Source organism: Schistocerca piceifrons, chromosome 2 (genome assembly GCF_021461385.2).
Source record: "Schistocerca piceifrons isolate TAMUIC-IGC-003096 chromosome 2, iqSchPice1.1, whole genome shotgun sequence".
NCBI classification, from domain to species: domain Eukaryota; kingdom Metazoa; phylum Arthropoda; class Insecta; order Orthoptera; family Acrididae; genus Schistocerca; species Schistocerca piceifrons.
In genome coordinates, this window is record NC_060139.1 from 290846595 (window position 1) to 290867665 (window position 21071).

The following is a 21071-nucleotide window of genomic DNA, read 5'->3' on the forward strand; positions in this document are numbered from 1 at the left end:
CATACCAAGTCGTCGTGGCTGGAATGAAGAAACAACACAATCTACAAAATACTAACAAACCACAATCATTTTAATACACTGAACATTTTGTTGGTCAATGAAGAACTACTTGATCTCATACAGAAAGAATGTTTATCCCTGAAACCACTACTGCTACAGTGGAAAAAAAAGAGACTCCTGAATACTGGGATAAAACTACTTTGTAGAGCTTTGACTGCTTCTATCACCCGCCCCTCTTTTTCCTCCCCCAATAAACAAAGTTTCCAGCATAGAGCAAGAGGAACAACAATTACTTTAGTGTGGACCCTGTGGGCCAGGGAACAATTATTTTCCAGAGAGTAATATACAACTTTTCATTAAAATTAGCCACAAGTAGAACTTACAGCCATCCTTAAGAAGTTTGACTATCTTCTGCACTGTTGTCTTTCAGACTGTACAGTTTTGCATCTATGCAGCAGGCAACTAGTACACACGCAGAGTTATTTCTTATGCACAAAGTAAACATAATTACATTAATTACACACCTATGCATATATTAAAAGATGTAAGTGTATTTAGGTAGGATACTCAGGGTTAATTAGCTTCCTATATATGTTTAACATGAATTATGTGGAATTTCATTAAAAATTGATATTTTATACTTACTTCTTCAAGTATGAACTTGCTTCCCACACATTTTCTTGCCCAGAATTTGTTTTCTGGATGGCAACTACAAAGATACCTTTCTCTTTGTATGTTGTATATAATGTAAGAATCCCCATCATAACAAAGTAAGTTGTCACGCAGAATATCAGCACAGGCCTGGAATCATAATGCATCTGGTTGTAACGACAATTTTGGTTCTTCCTGAGAAGAAACAACACACTTCAAGAAAATATTTTAATTACGATTCAGCTGTATGTGAAAGAACTTCTAGATCATGAATTTTTAAAATTATTTTTAAATTTTTTTGACCAAGTTATTATAAAAAAATTTTGAAACTTATTTTCAAAAGGTATTGTGTTGTTACTAATGATAATGGAAATTCAAGGACAGAAACAATGAAACTGAGTTGTGTACATACTGGCACCACTTGCATGTGTGTGGTGGTTTCCTTACTCTGATATGGATAATGTAATTTGGTTGTTTGGAACTGATGAGAGACATTTACTTGGCAATAGTTTGCAATGATTAAAACAAATTAAACAAAGCATACAAGTGTTATTAAGCTGATGTAAGCTCCCCAAGTGACTATTATGGAGTGGCCATTGTTAGTATCTTTAAGTGACTTTCTACAACAATTTATCCAAAATTCTTCATTGGGACCTTTGCCTTTCGTGGGCAAGTGCTCTACCATCTGAGCTACCCATGCACGACTCACGACCCATCCTCACAGTTTTAATTCTACCAGTACCTCGTCTCCTACCTTCCAAACTTCACAGAAGCTCTTCTGCATACTTTACAGAACTAGTACTCCTGGAAGAATGGATATTGTAGAGACATGGCTTAACCACACCCTGGGGGATGTTTCCAGAATGAAATTTTCACTCTGCAGCAGAGTGTGAGTGTGCACTGATATGAAACTTCCTGGGAGATTAAAACTGTGTGCCCGACCGAGACTCAAACTCAGGGCATTTGCCTTTCGCAGTCAGAGCCCGCGAAAGGCAAAGGTCCTGAGTTTGAGTCTCAGTCCGGCACACAGTTGTAATGACCTTATTTGCTGAAAGACAGCACATATTGCATGCAACAGATTTGAAATGAGCGATATTACAAACAATCTTGAACAACATTAACAAAAATGAAATTCTGGGTGAAAACAAATTTGGTGGCCTGCAAATAAATACAGGCAGAGAAATATTTTCAGCCTTTCGAGTGCATGAAAACAGAAACTCCTGGCAACAGCAAACCACAAACTTTTAAGAGGAAAACAAGCAACAAAACAGAGCTGACTTCTGTTAAAATATTGAAATCTGTTTCAGAGAGATGTTGAACATTTGCTTTTACACTGGGGCATACATATGGAAAAATACTGTAATTCCTATATTGTCAATAAAATTTTTAGAATAATGTAAAAAGATAAATAATTAGCTATGTTTCTCCCTGTCCGAATAGGTATTCTACAGTGGCAACTGCACCTTCTCATTGAAAAGCAGACCAGTTAACGTGCAAATTTGATGATTATGGCTAATCCTGCAAGTGATAAATGATTTTACGTCAGTTACAGTATAGAATATAATATCAATGTATAGCTGCAGGAAAATCTATAGGTGTATTTCTGACAGAACACAGACAACAGCCTTGGAAAGTGATAAATACTGTAATATATGTTAGGTGTGGTGTACGTGAGTGTATTTCCACATTCAGGATTGTGTTTCCTACCTTACAATAATAGTAGTTTTCAATCTTTTGTAGATAATTTGAACAAAGCTATGTCGGCATTGCTCAGAGACTAACACACACCAAATGTGTGTTGTTAAAGTAAGCTTCCAACCAAAACGCCTTTTTCTGAATTAGATAACATACAAACACACATTCATGCAAACACAACTCACAATTACATGACCACTGTCTCTAGCTGCCGAAGTCAGGCTGCAAGCAACAGCACATGATGGGAGAAGGGATCTGGGAGGTGGGGGTAAGGAGGAGGCTGGGGTGGTGAGGGGGAGAGGTAGTAGGGTAAGTGTGGGGGGTGGTAAAGTGCTGCTTGTGTGAACATACAGAGACAAGGTGGGGAGAGGATAGTGCAGTTAGGTGCAGTCGGGAGGTTAGATGGAGGGCAGACGGGGAGGGGGAAGGGGGGGGGGGAGGAGAGGGTGGAGTGGAAAAGGAGAGAAGTAAAAAGAGTGTGGGTGTACAAGGTAATAGACAGCTGTGTAGCACAGGGGTGGGAACAAGAAAGGGGAGAGGTGAATAAAGGACAGCGACTAACAGAGGTTGCGACCAGGAGAGTTACGGGAATGTTGGATATAATGCAGGCAGAGTTCTCACCTGAGCAATATAGAAAGGCTGGTGGTGTAGGAAGGATCCAGATGGCAAAGGGCTGTGAAGCAATCGCTGAAATGAAGAACATTGTGTTGGGCAGCATGCTCAGCAATTGGATGGTCCAGCTGTTTCTTGGCCACAGTTTGGCAATGGCCATTCATGTGCACAGACAGCTTATTGGTTGTCATGTTCACGTAGAACACAGCACAGTGGTTGCAACTTAGCTTGCAGATCAAATGACTGGTTTCACATGTAGCACTGTCTTTGACGGGATAGGTGATGCCTCTGACCCAACTGGAGTAGATGACGCTAAGAATATGAATGGGACAGATCTTGCATCTAGGTCTGTTATAGGGATATAGCCATTAGACAAGGGGTTGGGAGCAGGGGTTGAGTACAGATGGACAAAGATGTTGTGTGGATTCAGTCGTTGGTGAAATATCACTGTGGGAGGAGTGGGAAGGATAGTGGTTAAGACATACATCATTTCAGGGCACAGCAAGACATAATCAAAACCCTGCAAAGAATATGATTCAGTTGCTCCAATCCTCAGTAGCACTGGGTCATGAGGGGAATGGTCCCTCTGTGGCCGGATGGTGGGACTGGTGGGTGATTGGAGAGATAAGCCACAGGAGACCTGTTTCTGTACAAGGCTTGAGGGTAATAACAGTCTGTGAAGGCCTCAGTGAGACCCTCGTTATATTTTGAGAGCGACTCTCGTCACTACAGATGCGACGGCCACGGATGGCTAGGATGTATGAAAGGAACTTCTTGGTATGAAATGGGTGGCAGCTGTCTAAGTGGAGGGTTGCTGGTGGTTAGTAGGTTTGATATGGACCACAATTAACGTCCCAACCTTGTACAGAAACAGATCTTCAATGCCTCATCTCTCCAGTCACCCACAGCTATAGGCATTGTCTCGTATTTACCTAAGAGCTACTAATCACTACACATGGTGGAAATTTAACCCAAATGTTTCTGCACTTCGTTGAGACCTTCCAACAACAACACTTTCTTGTGGATAAGAGCATCATCAGTGAACAATGTGATAATGTTGCAGGTACTGTCTGGTAAATCTCTTACGTAAAGTGAGAACACTTGAGTTCCTATTACTCTTCTTTGGAGTACACCCGATGTTACTTTCAGTTTTGTTAAACATTTGGGATCCACTGTAATGTACGGGCTCTGTTAGTATCTGTAAGACAGTTTGAGTGATTGTACCTCAGTTAGTAGTCGAGATGGGGAACAGTGTTGAAAGCTTTTCAGAATTCTTCAAAGACGAAACCTACCTATTCACCTGCACCTGTTAACTGCAAGATGTTGTGTATGAATAAAGAAAGATCTGTTTCATATGACCAGTTTTTCCTGCATCTATTTAGATTCTTTGCTGTATCTTCTTTTCTTCTGGAATGTTGTAGTACTTGAGTTTAGAATATGCACTGGGATCCTTCAAGATGGACACCAATGATGTTTTACCTTTTTGTAAAGAGGAGTCACCTGCACTCTTCTACAGTCACGTTGTGGCATAGCCAAATAAACCACCCATACAGAATCAGACATAAGTTAGCTGCATACAGGCAATGACTCATAGCTTTACTGTGAGTTGCCAGCACTTTACAGGCAATGAAATATTACACACGTTTACTATAAATTAAAATTGACACATGCCATGCATCAAAAGGAGTAAAACTTGGTGCAACAGTTTTTATGTTAGCAGCTAGCATCTGTGTTAATTTCGTTTGTTTGATTGCTTGAGTAAATTAGCCAATAAATGTGATACTTATGTGATGTATAAATATTTGCAACTGTAAGTAACTGAGTGTATCATAGAGTGAGAGCATGGACGTGTACTGTGTTGCTGGTATGACTAAGGCAATAAACCAACTGACCAAATTATGTTTCTGTACTTGAGGAAATGAGCTGAAATAGCAAACAAAATACAAACACTCACGTACCGCCACGAAAATTAAACGTTTGTAAATGAATACAGAACACAGAAAATTATATTCTATAAGAACTTGAGACTAGTTAAGCACTAGGATAGTGCTCGTCGAGATCTGTCTCTATCCACAAGGAAGTTCTCACACTGTCACTTTCATGGAAATTCAAAAAATAGAGAGAAAAAGATAGAGCGAAAATAGAGAGATCAAATCAACCACTGATGTCAAACAAGAATGCCTCTGGCAGCTTGGCTGTGAGCTCTTTGACAGCTGACAATCAGAGGTACATCAGACCCCAAGGAGAAGCAGTGTGTCATCCAAAAATATTGCAGGAAAGTGTGCTCGACATGCGGTGAGTGGTGTTCTTTTGGGCAGTGGGTCTACCTCAGATGGTTGTACTTCCGGCTGAAGCTGACCCGATTTCTTTTGGCACAAGTGTAGGTAGCACTTTTAAAAATATGTATACAGATTTAGTTCTGATGATTGACATAGCAGCTTTACCATTTAACAGTATACACAGCGTATGTGCTTCTCTTTTGACTATTTCATATAGGCCTTTGTATGGTGGTTGTAGTGATGGTCTGACACTGTTTGCATGTAGGCCGATGTCACTCTTTCTCGATAGTTGAAGGTCCCTGACAACTTGTAGCATTGCTGCCAGCTTTCAACTGTGAAATGCTAAAGGCTGCAGGAGAAAACAGTAGCCGTCTATAGAGCAGTGACAAAATTGTGTTATATTACTGGTTCAGGTAGCCCTGCGGAACTGCTGTGCCCAGCTCCCTGCAACTGTTAGGGATCAACTTATGCATACTCAACTACAGATGCTTGATAAGGGCAAGTGAGTGCAATATGTTCACTCAGCTGACAAAAGAAGTCTGATTGGTTGTGATCAGATAGCTGTGTGGAACTCGGATCAATGACTTTGGCAGAACATGCGAGCTCCACTGACAATGAATCAAAGTCTGGTTTGTAAATGGTGCAAAGACCATGTACGACCATGGGTAAGACAGTTGTCCAACTTGTATCATGATACATCAATGCAGCCTTGCAGAATGGTGCCAATGTTTGATCAAGCCTTTGATCGCTGGGTGTTAACTGGTTGTCCTGCGATGCAGAACACCACAGAACTTACCGAGTTTAGTATGTAACTCCAACTGTCAGATACAGTCTGTGGTGATGTGCAGCAGACAATCAAAGCATGAAACCCAACTGATACAAAGGCAACAACTAGCATCTCTGCCAATATGTTATCAAGTAGTACAGTTCCTGGCCAATGGCTGAAACAATCTATTGCAGTCAACAGGTAGTGCTGACCATTGTCTGGTGGAACTGGACCTACTATGTCAATGTGCATTTGCGTGAAGCATGTTGTCGTGTCTGGAAAATCTCCAACTGGTGCATGCACATGACAGCATATCTTACACTGCACTGACAATGAAGGGACTCACGAGACCAGTGACAATCCTTTTGGATACCAGGCCAGACAAAACATTTCAAAATCAGGCGAGTTGATGCTCTAATATCAGGGTGGCATAGGTTGTGGAGACTGTCACAAGCATATTTGCAGAATGCAGGTGGCAGAAGAGGCTGAGACACTCCACTTAAAATGTCACTATAAAGCTTCTCATCTGAACCAGGAATTTCGAAAAGTAGTAACTGAAGAGTGGACGATGGACGATTCAGTAGTTCCTGAAGTTTCTGATCAGATTCTGGTGTCTTTGCAATTTGAAAAAATCAATGACATTTGTTATACTGTTATCTCATGACAGACTGCTGGCAATCACTTGGTTAATACCTGAAATGCAGCATATATCAGTGATGAACTTGGCAATGAACTGCAGATGGTTGTACTGTCACACCTGTTGTTGCTGTTGTTATCGTCATCCTGTCTGAAAGCACAGACAATGGCTTATGATCTGTAAATATTGTGAATTCTCTGGCTTTCAGCTGTGGTCGAAAGTACTGAATGAATTTATAGACAGCAACATGCTCACAACAATGAGCACTCCACTTCCGTTGTGAAGGGGAGAGTTTGTGTGAAAAGAAGGCAGCAAGCAGTTGTCAAACACTGACTTGGCTGCTGCAGTGCTGCACCAGTAGCCATCAGCTATCTGCATCAACTACCTACAACAGAAGTCCATTCATTTTGGAGTGTGCCAACATTTGGCATCCTTTGCTGCCTCAGAAGCAGAGCTCATCACATCAGTCCAGTGGATCAGTGAATTCTCCTTTGTCTTGGGTCCCGTAAGTGCCGCAGTCAGTGGTTCCTGCAGCCTGGTTGAGCTGGGCGGATGACGCTGTTAAAAATTCTGCATTCCCTAGAAATAGTATAGTTCTCTGACAGTTTCTGGCTGTGGAGTCTTCATGATGGCTTCTACTTCTGTTCTGCAGTGGCTGAAAAGACGAGGATATCACCTAAGTACGCAAAACAGAATGACAATTCTTGCAGCATGGAGCCAACAAACCTATGCCAAGACACCGACTTCTTGCAAACCAAATGTCATACATAGACTTTCAAATAAACCAAAGGGAATGATTATGGCTGTTTTTGGAATGTCTTCATCCGCAATAGGAATTTGCATGAAGGACTTTGCGCCGCCTATTAAGCTGAACACAGCTGCACCACAGAGAGTATGGTTGCAGTCTTTTAACATGAGTACTGGGTATCTGTCCAGAGTTGTCCCTGCGTTAAGTCCATGATACATTGTACCACATTTCTTGGGTAATAGATGGAGAGGTGATGACACAAGACCGCTAGAAGGTCGAATAATACCTTCCCTGAGCATCGAGTCAAATGCTGCCATTGGGATAGCGAGACGATCAGGGGCTAAATGCCTAGGATGACGTGAAACTGGTGGAGCACCAGTCATTTTGATGTAATGCATGGTATATGACATACCTCCATCTGTGCACCTGGTGGTCACATTATGGCTGGAAACTGGTCAAGCAACTCAGCATTACTACTTCCTGCCACCTGCATGAGCTTAGCACTATGTATTTATGCAACGCGTCAAAATCCAGAAGTCTGAAGGCCAGTGATGCTGTTAACAAGCCTCCCATTTGCCACATCAGATAGAAGGTGATAACACCAGGAAGTCAGCTCTGCGAAATCAGAAACAGTAAAATTCCAAAAGAAGGAATGAGCACCCCAGGTCCAGCTCAACACATTCCATACAGTAGGTGGCTATCAATGAGTTGTTTGCGACAGAAGGCAGAACGAAATTGGTTGGCTGGCTGGTTAAAAAATAAGGGGGGGGGACCAAACTGCTAGGTCACCGGTCCCTCATTCCGATTAAAATAATTCCACAAGGGTGGGAGTAAAATAATCGAGACACACAAAAGACAGCTGGAAGAAAGGAGAAAACCACAAGAATGACAGAAGGGCAACAAACACAAAATTGGACAAGAAAACCACAGAGAGACGCATGAAACATGTAGAAGAGATCAAAACAAGAGAGCAGATTACCATGGCTGGCAGACTGAGAGAATAAAAAGGAGAAGCCAGCCACTCTGCAACACATTAAAACCTCCATCCTAAAAGCACCAGGATGGAGGACACAGAGGCACAAAGGACATGCACTAAAACTTAGATCAAATGATAAAACCCACCCTCACGAATAAAACGTAAAACTAAAGCTGCTGTTGAGGCAGTGTCGCCCAACACTGAAGATAGGATGCTGGGAAAGGCAAGAGGTGGACGACCGCCATTTGTGAGCCACAGTGACACCGAGGTGGGTCCTTGCGACAGCGTAGGTAACCATGTGTTAGCCACGTATGGTCAATGCAGAGCCGGCAGAGGACAAATGAGTCCCTGCGAGAGGACTGCATGGAAGACTTCCACACATTATTAGTCGCATTAATGACATGTAGTTTGTTGTGCATACTGTTATGCAATTCTGTCTCCCAAAGTCGAAAAACTCTGCGGCGTAAGACAGAATGCAGGTCAGTTTCGGAGACGACCATCTCCAGAAGAAGTTTCCACATAGCCTGTTTGGCCAGACTGTCGACAAGTTCGTTGCCTGGGATTCCAACATGTTCTGGGGTCCACACAAACACCACTGAACGACAGGACCGTTCCAGGGCATATGTGGACTCCTGAATGGACGCTACCAAAGGATGGCAAGGGTAGCACTGGTCGATTGCTTGGAGGCTGCTCAAGGAGTCAGCACACAGGAGAAATGACTCACCAGGGCATGAGTGGATGTGCTCAAGAGCACAAGATATGGCCACCAGCTCTGCAGTGAAAACACTGCAGCCATCTGGCAAGGAGTGCTGTTCAATATGTCCTCCATGAACATACACAAAGCCTATGTGATCATCAGCCATCGAGTTGCTAGTGTAAACCATTTCATAGCCCTGGTACATGTCGAGAATTGAGAGGAAGTGATAGTGGTGAGCCGCAGGGTTAACTGAGTCCTTAGGGCCATGCAAAAGATCCAGAAGAACCTGTGTGGTCTAGGTGTACAGCATGGAAATGTACATGAATGGATCTCAAGGAGAGGTGGCAATGCGAAGGACTCCAGTTGAGACACAAGGGACCAGACGCGAACCACAATCATAAGCCCTGACCTGGGCCGCCAATGCAGGAGATGAACTTCCATGGTTGGGAAAAGGAAACGGTAATTCGGACGTGCAGGAGAAACAGAAATGTGTGCAATGTAACTGGCGAGCAGTTGTGCATGCCTAACCTTCAATGGAGGGACTCTGGCTTCCAACAGGACACTGGACTCATTCTAAAAGCTCCCATCACTAGGCGAACACCACAATGGTGCACTGTGTTGAGTAAGCGATCTGCACCCCAGTTGATGTTGCTCCGGCAGTGAAGGGCATTGTGGTGCTGCCAGCACTTCCACTTAAGATGATTAAGGTGAGGTAGCCAAATCAATCACGCGTCGAAAACTAGTCCTAAGAAATGATATGTCTCCACTACAGTGAGTGGATCATCATTGAGGTAAAGTTCTGGTTCTGGATGAATGGTATGACGACAACAGAAATGCATGATACACGACTTCGCAGCTGAAAACTGGAAGCTGTGGGCTAGAGCCCATGACTGTGCCTTGTGAATGGCACCATGTAGGCACCGAACAGCAACAACAGTACTCGAGGAGCAGTATGAAATGCAGAAGTCATCCGCATACAGAGAAGGTGAGACCGAAAGCCCTACAGCTGCTGCTAGATCGTTAATAGCCACAAAAACAGAGAGACACTCAATACAGAGCCCTGTGGAACACCATTCTCCTGAATACGGGAGGCACTGACTTGGACTTGGAAAGAAAGTATGGAGCAACAGGAACTTTTTGATAAAATTCGGGAGTTGGCCTCAGAGACCCCACTCATACAATGTGCCAAGGATATGATGTCATGCTGTATACTGTATGCTTTACGTAAGTCAAAAAGACGGCAACCAGATGTTGGCATCTGGAAAAGGCTGTTCGGATGGCAGACTTGAGGGACACAAGATTATCAGTAGTAGAGCGACCCTGGCGGATGCCTCCCTGACGTGGAGCCAGTAGGCCACATGACTCCAGGACCCAACCCAAACGCTGAAGCACCATATGTTCCAGCAGATTATGTCACTTGTAGTCAGACGTCTATGAGAGATGTTTAATCATCTGACTGTGGATCCGATCCTGCCCAGGAGATGTGTCAGGCCACTGTGCAAGGGCGCTGAGGAGCTCCCACTCTGTAAATGGGGAGTTATAGGGTTCACTGTGGCGTGTAGTGAATGAGAGGACTTTCCATCCGTCATTTGAGGGTGCGAAAGGCTGGGGTGGAGGGGGGGTGTTCTCCAATGCAGAGGCTCGAGCACAGAGCTCAGCAAAGTGATTGGCAATTGCGTTTGCGTCAGTAGATAACACAGCATTGATGTTAATGCCAGGGACACCTGTTGGGGTCTGGTACCCAAAACAACATCTGATCTTCATCCCAACTTGTGAAGGTGACGTATGGCACCCAATGGGCATGGAGCCGCTTAAAGGCTATTAGGTGCTCTAGGGAAGGGTGCCACTTATGTCGCTGTAGAGCTCTCCGACACTCTTTAATTGCCTCAGTAACTTCTGGCAACCACCAAGGGACTTTCTTTCGCCGGGGGCACCCTAAAGAACGAGGGATTGCATTTTGCACTGCACAATGATCGTTGCAGTGACCTGCTCAACGACATCGATGGCACCATGTGGGGGACATTCAGCAGTGACAGCAGGGGTGAAGGCTTCCCAGTCTGCCTAGCTTAAAGCCCATCTGGGTAGGTGTCCATGGGCATGATGCTGGGGGAGTGACGGGAAGATGGGGAAGCGGTCACTACCCCACAGGTCATCATGTGCTCTCCAGTGGATGGATGGGAGAAGGCCAGGACTGCAGACCGAGAGATCAATAGTCGAATATGTGCCATGTGCCACACTGAAATGTGTGGGGACACCTGTATTTAAGAGGCAGAGGTCGAGTTGTGACAGTAAATTTTTGACCTCCATACCTTGACCAGTAAGCATGGCACCACCCCACAAGTGGTTATGCACATTAAAATCTCCCGAAAGTAGGATAGATTTAGGGAGTTGATCCATCAGTGCAGCCAATATGTTCAGGGGTACTGCACCTTCTGCAAGAAGATATACATTGCAGATGGTTATTTCCTGTGTTGTCCTTATCCTGACAGCCACAGCTTCAAGAGGAGTTTGAAGGGGTGCAGGATCACTATATATTGAGTTCAGCACAGACAGAAACTCCACCTTCAGTCTATTATAGTCGCTATGGTTCCTATAATATCCCTTATAGCAAGCAGTGGAGGGAAGGAATCCGCACTGCCAGGAACCAAGTTTCCTGGAGGGCAATGCAGAAAGCAGGTGTAAAGATTAACAGTTGCCACAGCTCAGCCAGGCGGTGGAAAACCCTCCACAATTCCACTGGAGGATGATGTGATCGTGAGACTGGGAAGCCATGAAACACTCAACGAGGCAGTCTACACCTCAGGGTCACCCACTGCTACCAGATCAGTACCTGTGCAATCGACATCCATTGCATCTGAGGGCCCAGCGAGATCTACAACGCATCTAAGGGCCCAGCGAGATCTAGGTCCTCAGCAGATGCCACAATCTCCACCTCATCCTCAGACACAGAGCTTGGAGGTGGTGGTGGTGGTGGTGGTGGTGGTGGTGGTGGTGCCACCGCAGTGCCTTGGTTCTTGGGGGACTTTTTCTTTTTAGGTTTCTCTCGCTGCTCCTTAGGTTTGTCTGGCTGAGATGGCTTCACTGATTTAGTCTCAGGAACTGAGGAGGACCGTGAAGCCCTACGACCAGCTAACTGTCGTTGCTTCAGCCACTGGCAGGTGTCAGCTTTGCTACTGGTAGGAACCTGGGAAGGGAGTGACCCAAGGGATCCCTTTCTGGTGAGAGGAGCCGAAGAAGACTTACGCTTCTCTGTGTGAGAAGCGGGGACTGACGTCCCCGATGGTTGGGGTGTTCCTCCTGAAGTAATTTGTGCAGCGGCAACAGGAAGGGACGTGCCCCCCACCATCAAGGGGGCAGGTGGAGTCTGATGGCTCTGAGAGCCAACTGCCAACTGTACACGGCGGAACCGAAGATGGTAGAACTGTTGTTGTAGCAGCGGTATAGACTGACATCATATGCACAGGATGTAGCCTTTCAATTTTCTCTTAACCTCAGTGTAGGTCAGTTGGTCCAGGGTCTTGTATTACGTTAGTTTTCTTTCTTTCTGGAGAATACTGCACTCCAGCGAGCAAGGTGAATGGTGCTCTCTGCAGTTGACACAGATGGGAGGCGGGGCACAGGGAGTATTGGGATGTGAAGGATGTCAGCAATCCCAACAGGCGACACTGGAAGTACAGCGGGAAGACATATGGACCATCACCTTGACCCTCTCGGGTAATGTGTCACCCTCAAAGGCCAAAATGAAGGCACCGGTGACAACCTGATTATCCCTTGGACCCTGGTGGACGCGCTGGTTGAAATGGACACCTCACTGCTCTAAATCTGCGCGCAGCTCATCGTCAGACAGCAAAAGAAAGTCCCTGTGAAATATGATACGCTGGACCATATTTAATCTCTTATGGGGCATGATGGAAAACAGAAACATCCCCCAGCTTGTCACAGACGAGTAGTGCCAGTGAATGGGCAAAGGATGCTATTTTGATCAAGACCGACCCTGACCACATTTTGGACAAGCCCTCCACCTCCCCAGACTTCTCCTCTAAATGATCCCCAAAAAACAACTGAGGTGCATTGACAAGAAAGATTCCCCATCAACTCTTCTATATATGAGGTACCGGGATGAATAAGTTTCGCTACCATCCTTAGCATGGCATTCTTCCCATGGTGTTGCTGGTGGAGGGGGGTTACGATTTACGGTTGTATTTCTTAGCATTGAAGTTAGACCTTGACAGCTTAGAGACTGATGATGTTTGACCACCAGTAAGAGATGACGTACTACTCTTCATGGTGTGTCATCTGCCCTGATGCCACCTACTCTGACCAGGGGCCCTTCCCATGGGTGCCACCCAGTCGCAGCAAAGGCCACCTGGCAGGATGGCCATTGCCGGGAGTCCCGATGCCCCAGGGTGACTGGAATCTACTCCTTGGCGTACATGGGAAGTTAACAGCACAGGCATCAGCAGGGTGATCCCTGTGTAGTCAGGGGGCTACAACCAACAAGGTACATGGCGGCTCCACTACAACGGACTGGCTACTGTGCTGGATATCAGGCGCACACGAGCTAAGAAGTCCATTATTGTCAACAGTGCAGAAAGTGATATTGCACAGAGGATGGAGGTAAATGTTCCCAACAGCTGGAGAATGAGCAGATGTGCAGATCAACATCAACGAAGGATGCGAGATGTCTCAGCGCATGATGGACACTATGCACCATTATGGTGCCCTTCCGCAATTGCCTCGCTCTTTGGAAAAATGGAAGTCTAACCCTACAGGGGACCATCACATAAAGGCCGAGGACCGATGACCGTAGCAGTCTGGTCCCTTTAATCACACAAACCAACCAACCATAAAGGCCGAAACGTGTGAGACTCCTTTTAGTCACCTCTTACGACAGACAGGAATACCTCGGGCCTATTCTAACCCCCGGACCCGTAGGAGGGTGGGGGGAGTGGGGGGGGGGGGGGAGGAGAATGAAGTTGGTGGCTGGCAACTATACAAATGAATCCAGGGGTAAATGTGCAAATCCGAAGAAATATGCGTCTGGTCTTCCAATCACTTCTGTAAAGATGCCAAGATACTGCCTGGTAACTGAGTGTACCTGCCACTGGCATTTGGGAAGGTGCAAGGCGAGGTGCATACTATAGGGCATTGTTCTGCGCCACTCATGAATGATGAGTTCATCATTGAACTACACAGTCTTCTGCAATAATGTCCTCTGATACTGCTGGAGTTGCAAGGAGACAGCAGTTCAGTATCTGTCTAGTTACGACCTTGTCTCGAAGGCTATCACAATCGGCAAAGCACTTTTGTATGGTGGGGACTACTGTACTGATTGATGGTTGTATTACTGTGTCATAAACCCTGACAGCCAGACCTGTGACAGTGTCTAATGGCATTTTCACTGGAGACACTATTATAGCTATAACCTGGGCTGGGAGATGAGCACCTCCAAAGTGTAATCTGCCTTGACTTCACTGCATAGGTGGCTCAGGTATTGTGACATCATCTGTGTTAGAACTTTATGCATGTGCCCTTCTTATGATGCAGATACTCAGTGAATCAATTCTGTTTTGAGTTTGTCATAAGAATCTAGTGCAGGAGGCCCTGTAGTTAACCTTTACTGTAACAGTGGTCGAGCTGACTAACCACTAGAGCTAATTTGGTTGAATCTCTAGTTATTCCTGCATAATGGAAACTTTCTCCTACATGGGTCAACCAGAGTGCTTAATTATGAGACCAGAATGGTGGCAATCTTATGGCAAGTGGCGACAATGACAGACCTGTTCTGCCTGCTGAGTATTTGTTCACTCTTGAGGTTTTGTACTGCTGCTTCTGGCTTCCATAGGCTGATCACATTCCAGTTGCCAATACTGGTGTGACTAAGGCAATAAGCATCCAAACAAATTAAATTTGTGTGTTTGTACTAATGAGACGAAATATAAATACTTCTGTACCGTAAACATAAAACATTAACAAATATTGAACAAAGAAGAAGATAATCCATAAGTTAACTGAGAGAATAGTGCTATTTGATATCTATCTATTCTCAAGAAGTTCCCACACCGTCAATTTCACGAAATACAGTAGTCTACAATATTAACTGCTATGGTGTGTATCTCAGTAATTCAGTCACTTAAAGAAAGGATTAATTTGAGTTGAATTGGTTTTCTGCAAAAATATTATTCAAACAATGGAAAGTCCAGGCTGGGCTGAGAACAATAATAATGGATAGGATAAACTGCTACTCATCACATACAGAGGGTGTTGAGTTGTACACAGTAAAAATGAAAAGAAGACTAGAAAAAGTTATGCTATTCAGACAAAGTCCTTCCTTAGAAGCATACATTCACATAACAATCACCACACACACACACACACACACACACACACACACACACACACACACTGTCTCTGGTCAGTAGGGGCTTACTTCGACTGTGTCTGATGTGAGCAGCAATCTGCTGCCTGCTGGGTTGGATTAACAGGGTAGGATGCAGGGTAGGGTCACTGGCACTCCTGCCAGAGAAAACACAGTGCCACCTGTGAAAGCAGCTATGTGATCTATAAAATTAGCTGTAACCACTGAGTCACATTATATGTGGGCATGACTACAAACAAGTTGTCTGTCTGCATGAATGGCGTCTGTGAACTGTGGTCTGGGACAGCTGGACTACCTGGTTGTTGAACATGTCACTCAGCATGATGTTCTTTACCTTAATGACTGCTTCACAGCTTGTGCCATCTCCAACTTTTCAGAATGGTGCAGGTGGGATCTTTCCCTACAACATATACATCATTCCTCCCCCCCCCCCCCCCCCCCCCCCCACACCCAGCCTCAATCTTTGTTAGTCCCTGTTCTCCACCTGTTATCCCCCCCTCACCACATGCCATGCACTCCAGCAGTTTGCTGCTCACATCAGACAGAGTTACAGTCAATTGGTCACGGTGAATACCTTAAATCGGCTACTAAGAGTTAAAGTTACATTTCAAACATTTTGCACAGACTTGGTAGTGCAAATCTGTGCTTAAAAGTGACAATATATCATAATTTTCATTCAGTGACTTTTTCTCAAATTGTATTTTTCCCGACCAGAAACTTGAACAAGTGCCGCACCCTGTCAACATGTCTAGTGAGGCTGATCTTTCTTACATTACTTTTTGCCAATAAACACTTTTTGGATCTTCAGAGCAGAGATGTGCTGCAGAAGAAGCCACTGAAAGGTGAGTGCAAATTCTTGTATAGGCAATGGTCCACACTGCTGCAATGTAGGACTATCTGCTGCACAACAGTTTCTTGATAAATAAGAATTAGAAAAGGAGCTAATGTCACAGCGAATTTAACACAAATTATAAGTGCCTGGTGCCATACTCTCTTTGAGTGGTCTTAACTGTTTTTCAGTAGCACTGGTGCTTTATCAATCTCCCATTTGCAAGTCTGTGGGGTAGTCAAACATTGGTATAGTCGTATACTTGTGCATATGTATTTTTTAAATGGGGAATTTAGTACTACTTTCGTTTTGCTGTCTTCGAGACAGATCCATGAGATACTGAATGGAAGGCTTAGATCCATTCGTGACTTTATACATAAGATCAGAATTTCCTACGATTTTCTGAAAGAATGTGGCAAACAAAGTTATGTCCACCTAAAATTTATTGCAATGGTGCAGACTCTGCAAATGTGAGACCACTTCTGAATACGATATGTAAGCAATTTCACTGACTATAATAGACTTCGTGTACTTTTACCATGAAACTTTACCATTCATTTAGTTTTGGTGGGGTGTTCTCGAATTTTTGTCACCTAGGGCACATCGGCAATTCCCTTGCAGACTGTCCAATACTCTCCAAGAAAAAATACTGATCTTATGATAATTAGAACATCTTTTAGGGTTTGTTTTTCTCAAACCTTTTTACAGCTATATTTTTGTAGCAAGACAGAAAAACACTTATACCACTCGGCGGCTGTCAGACTATGAACAAAAAGGTTTGATGTTCATTCTCTGGTTGGTGCTCCACTCCTCCACACACTAAACATAAGTTTCTCCTCTGGGAGCACGCTGCACACATTAAATATGTTAACTTCCACTTTCTATTGTCATTCAGATTCTACAATAAACTGCAGGTTGCCACTGTACTTGATGGGGTGCTGCAGGGCAATGTGTATTGAAAGACTGTTATGAGCAAACTGACTTTTGGCTCGATGACAGTTGTATTTTAATACTGGTTACTAAAACAAAAAATTGGTTAGTACATTTTCAATCAAAAAACTTGCATTAATTTTCTTTGCATATGATGACTGAATGAACACCATACAGAAACGTGTCTTAATAATAAGAGGAGGATCAGCACTGGTCACTGAAATATAAATCTTTATTTCTGTTGCAAATCAATTTCAATCACTGTGTGGCCATCATCAGTGCTAATATTAAGGCCCTGTGGACTTATAAATACAATCTGTAAAACTGCAATATCTGCACATATCAATGAAGATTGCTTGTCAGACCAAAGGTACAAATCATCATCAGTGCTAATATTAAGGCCCTGTGGACTTACAAATACAATCTGTAAAACTGCAATATCTGCACATATCAATGAAGATTGCTAGTCAGACCAAAGGTACAAATGTAACTTTGTCTGTGGGAAGCATGCAATTTCAGAGAGTCAACTTTTAAATATGAAAGGACATCTAAAACCAGATGTATTTCAACATAATAAATTGGGCTGGCAAGTTTACGGAACATACTCTTTAATTTTGAAGTCTAATATGTCAGCTGAGCGGAAGAAAACAATTTTTCACCAATGTATTCTGCCAGTAATAACTTACGACTGTGAGGCGCGGACATTAAAAGAGTTCATTGTAAGAAAACTAAAAATAAGATAAAGGAATGGAAAGATTAATGTTGGGCTATGCAAAGAAAGACAACAGTTCATACCAGACGTACAGCAAAGATAAGCGACATAATGGGAACAGTGAATAACTTACAACGGCAGTGGGCTGGTCAAGTCACTCAAAGAAAAGATAGCAAATGGTCACAAGTACTAGACTGGAGCCCAATTTACCAAAACAGACCAAGGGGAAGACCACAGGACAGTTGGGAAAGTTGGGAAGATACTTAACCCTTTGAGACTCTCTGGGGCTGCAATAATGTACATTAACTTTTACTGCGTCTTAGCCGAAACAGAAGTATTTTTCCAATGGAAACCTGAAGTACACATTTGTAAATGTTCAACCTTTTCAGCATGCTCAAATGCTGCCAACTGTTGGGTATCACACTGAAAGTATCAGCAAGTCAACACAGTAGCGCGCACCAGCTTGTGACAGTTTGCAGCAGCTCGTGACCACCAGAATACACGTATGTGGTTGGTTCGGCATAATCCAATGTGTAATTGAATATTGTTATTGTTATTTAGTGTGGTAATTACTGAATGATGATTTTACTATTCATTACGATTAGAATATTTTGTAATCAGTTATTTTAGCCAATAAAATTTAGCCAAGTGTACATAGTATGTTTTGAAAATGGGTGCATATTTTTGAATAAATCTGGCATCTAAAATATTTTTAAAAAATCATCTAAGAGCATTACCACATGAATAAAAATTTTCCCTCTTTCAGAAAAAAAATCAGATCTGATAGTGTTAGAAAAGAAAGCTGGACTGAACTGGCAATGGGAAGTTCAAGATTTGTTTAAAAAGAGGGACTTTCTGTTGCATGCCAACTCAAAAGAGGCCACATCACCAAGTAATTGAACTGGTTGATGATGACAGATATATTCAACCCTCTGTTCTAATATACTGACATTACATTATTTACCTGTTGTCAAAAATTAAAATTGTAATTTGTTAAACATTTTGTTAGCATTTTAGGTGTTTGAGAGTTCCATGTGCAACTTCCATGTTCAATCTATAGTTCTAAGTAAGTATTACTGTGGCTTGATGACAGTTTCAGACTACAGATGTAAAGAATTCAGTCTACAGGTGGATCTTGGATTTGTTCTGCCATTCATCACTTATCTCATCCCTGGCAATATTTGTTAATGTGTAACGTATCAAGCTGCACAATGGTTTGGAGCCCAAGTTAAACTGTTAGGTCCTCAACAAGTGGTTGGGTAAGCCAGTTCACTGTTTGGACGAAACAAAGGGCATACTGCAAGTAACACGACCATGCCTAGTAAGGCACTGCAGTGTTTGAACTGAGTTTCAGGTTGATGACAGTTTCACTTTTGTCTTACCTTGATTGTGGAAATGGGTAAATATAATCCCACAACAACGCGAACATTGCAACACCAACTGCAATTCCACACATTATTAATCGACCGTCCATCAAAGCAAAGTTTTCTGCATAATTGTACTTTGTTGTCAACACCTGTAAGAAAAAGGACAACACAAGAAAAAAGTTTTAAATGGGTCTGCAAACCATACAGCATCATACATGACAAAACAAATAAGTAAAGATACTTATTTTGCATTAGAAGGAAGGAAGATTAGTTTAATGCCCTGTTGATGAAATGGTCATTAGAGACAGAGTACAAGCTCAGGTTACAAAAGGATGGGACAAGAAAATTGGACACCCCCTTTTCAAAGGGACCAACCGGGCATTTGCCTGGAGCGCTTTGGGGAAATCACGGACAGGGATTTGAACCGTCATCCTCCCGAATGTGAATCCGACGTGCGAAACACTGTGCCACGTCTCCCAGTTTATTTTGCATTAGATGTTTTTCAGTTTTATTTGACATTTGGCAAGACTACAACTACACAAAAAATGTTCATTTATACATGTTCAGGTTTCATGAAGAAAAATTCAAGTGATCTACATAAATCAACAAAAACAATAATTAAAAAAAAAAAAGAAGGTGCTGCAACATCTGAATGTGATCATTGTCTGGCCCTGGGGCGGAGGATCAGGATGAAGTGAGAGTATGTTCTATCTCCCTCATTGTAAAGGTGGCACTGTAGCACTCACGACTCTGAGAAGAGAAGGGTATATACTGAGAATCCTCCACTCATTTCGGATGGAGAAAGGCAGGGAGATGATAGGAGCAGCTCGAAATCTCCTCAAACGGGCAACCCAAGGTGTTGGATATAGCAATAGGATCCACTATAACATCGTCTGATAATGTCAGGCCACAAATTGGGGAAGGCTCTCAGTCCCAGAGAGCCATTGAAGGTTGGCCAACATAAAGGAAGAGGAAGTGGAATTGTTAAAAGAACTAGTAAAGGAAATCCAGCCAGCTTTTATCCTATCCCGAAGAATGCGATGACACTGTGCACGCAACTGTCTCTAACGAATACAGTTGACCATCGTAGGATGACAGTTAAAAATGCGGAGAGCACATTTCCGCTCATGAATGTGTTGTGGCATGCCTCAGTCCATCAAGGGCCTGGGACACGGAATGGTAAGGAGGAAGTGCGAGGAATGGAACGTTCTGCACTGGTAAGGATAATGTTTGTAAGCTTTTCTACCTGGTCACTGCAACTGGGGAAATGTTGTTCGTCAAAGGTAGCAAGGGAGGAGTAAAGCCTGCAGTTGGCTTTAGAAAGCTGCCATTTGGGTGTGCACGTAGGTGGGGTAGGAGTCAGAAAATGGATAGCTGACAGAAAATGGTTGGCTGAGTATGTGACAGAAGAACGGACTGCTCGAGATGATGGGCAAGCTGGGAAGTGCAGAAGGATATATCCAAATGGGAATAGGTGTGCATGGAGTCTGAAAGGAACATGGCTCCTCATGTATTAAGGCAGATGAGTTTAAGTTGATTGAGAAGGTCAGCCATTAGGACACCTCTCAGGCAGTTTCTGGGAGAAACCCAAGGGGGTTGGTGCGCACTACAGTCATTGAACAGCAGAAAGAGTGAGGGCGCTGCCCAATAAGCTGGAGGAAGTCTTCTCTGGTGACACTGAATGACGGAGGGATGTAAATGGTATAAAGGGGAAAGGTCAAGTGAGGAAGGAAAATGCAGATTGCAACAGCTTGAAGGCAGATAGTCTTGGAGATATGTTGACTATGTACATT

The 21071-nt window shown here is 43.6% G+C and overlaps 1 protein-coding gene across 1 annotated transcript in view; it reads right to left on the reverse strand.

Annotated features, from left to right (window-relative positions):
• The window catches only part of LOC124777231 (signal peptidase complex subunit 2), a 54392-nt gene that overhangs the window by 16544 nt on the left and 16777 nt on the right, over positions 1-21071 (reverse strand). Inside the window, exons 3-4 of the mRNA XM_047252558.1 lie at positions 19294-19427; positions 646-801 (exon numbers count right to left, since the gene is read on the reverse strand). Coding sequence (XP_047108514.1) covers positions 646-801; positions 19294-19427 — 290 coding nt within the window. The remainder of the gene's footprint in view (positions 1-645; positions 802-19293; positions 19428-21071) is intronic.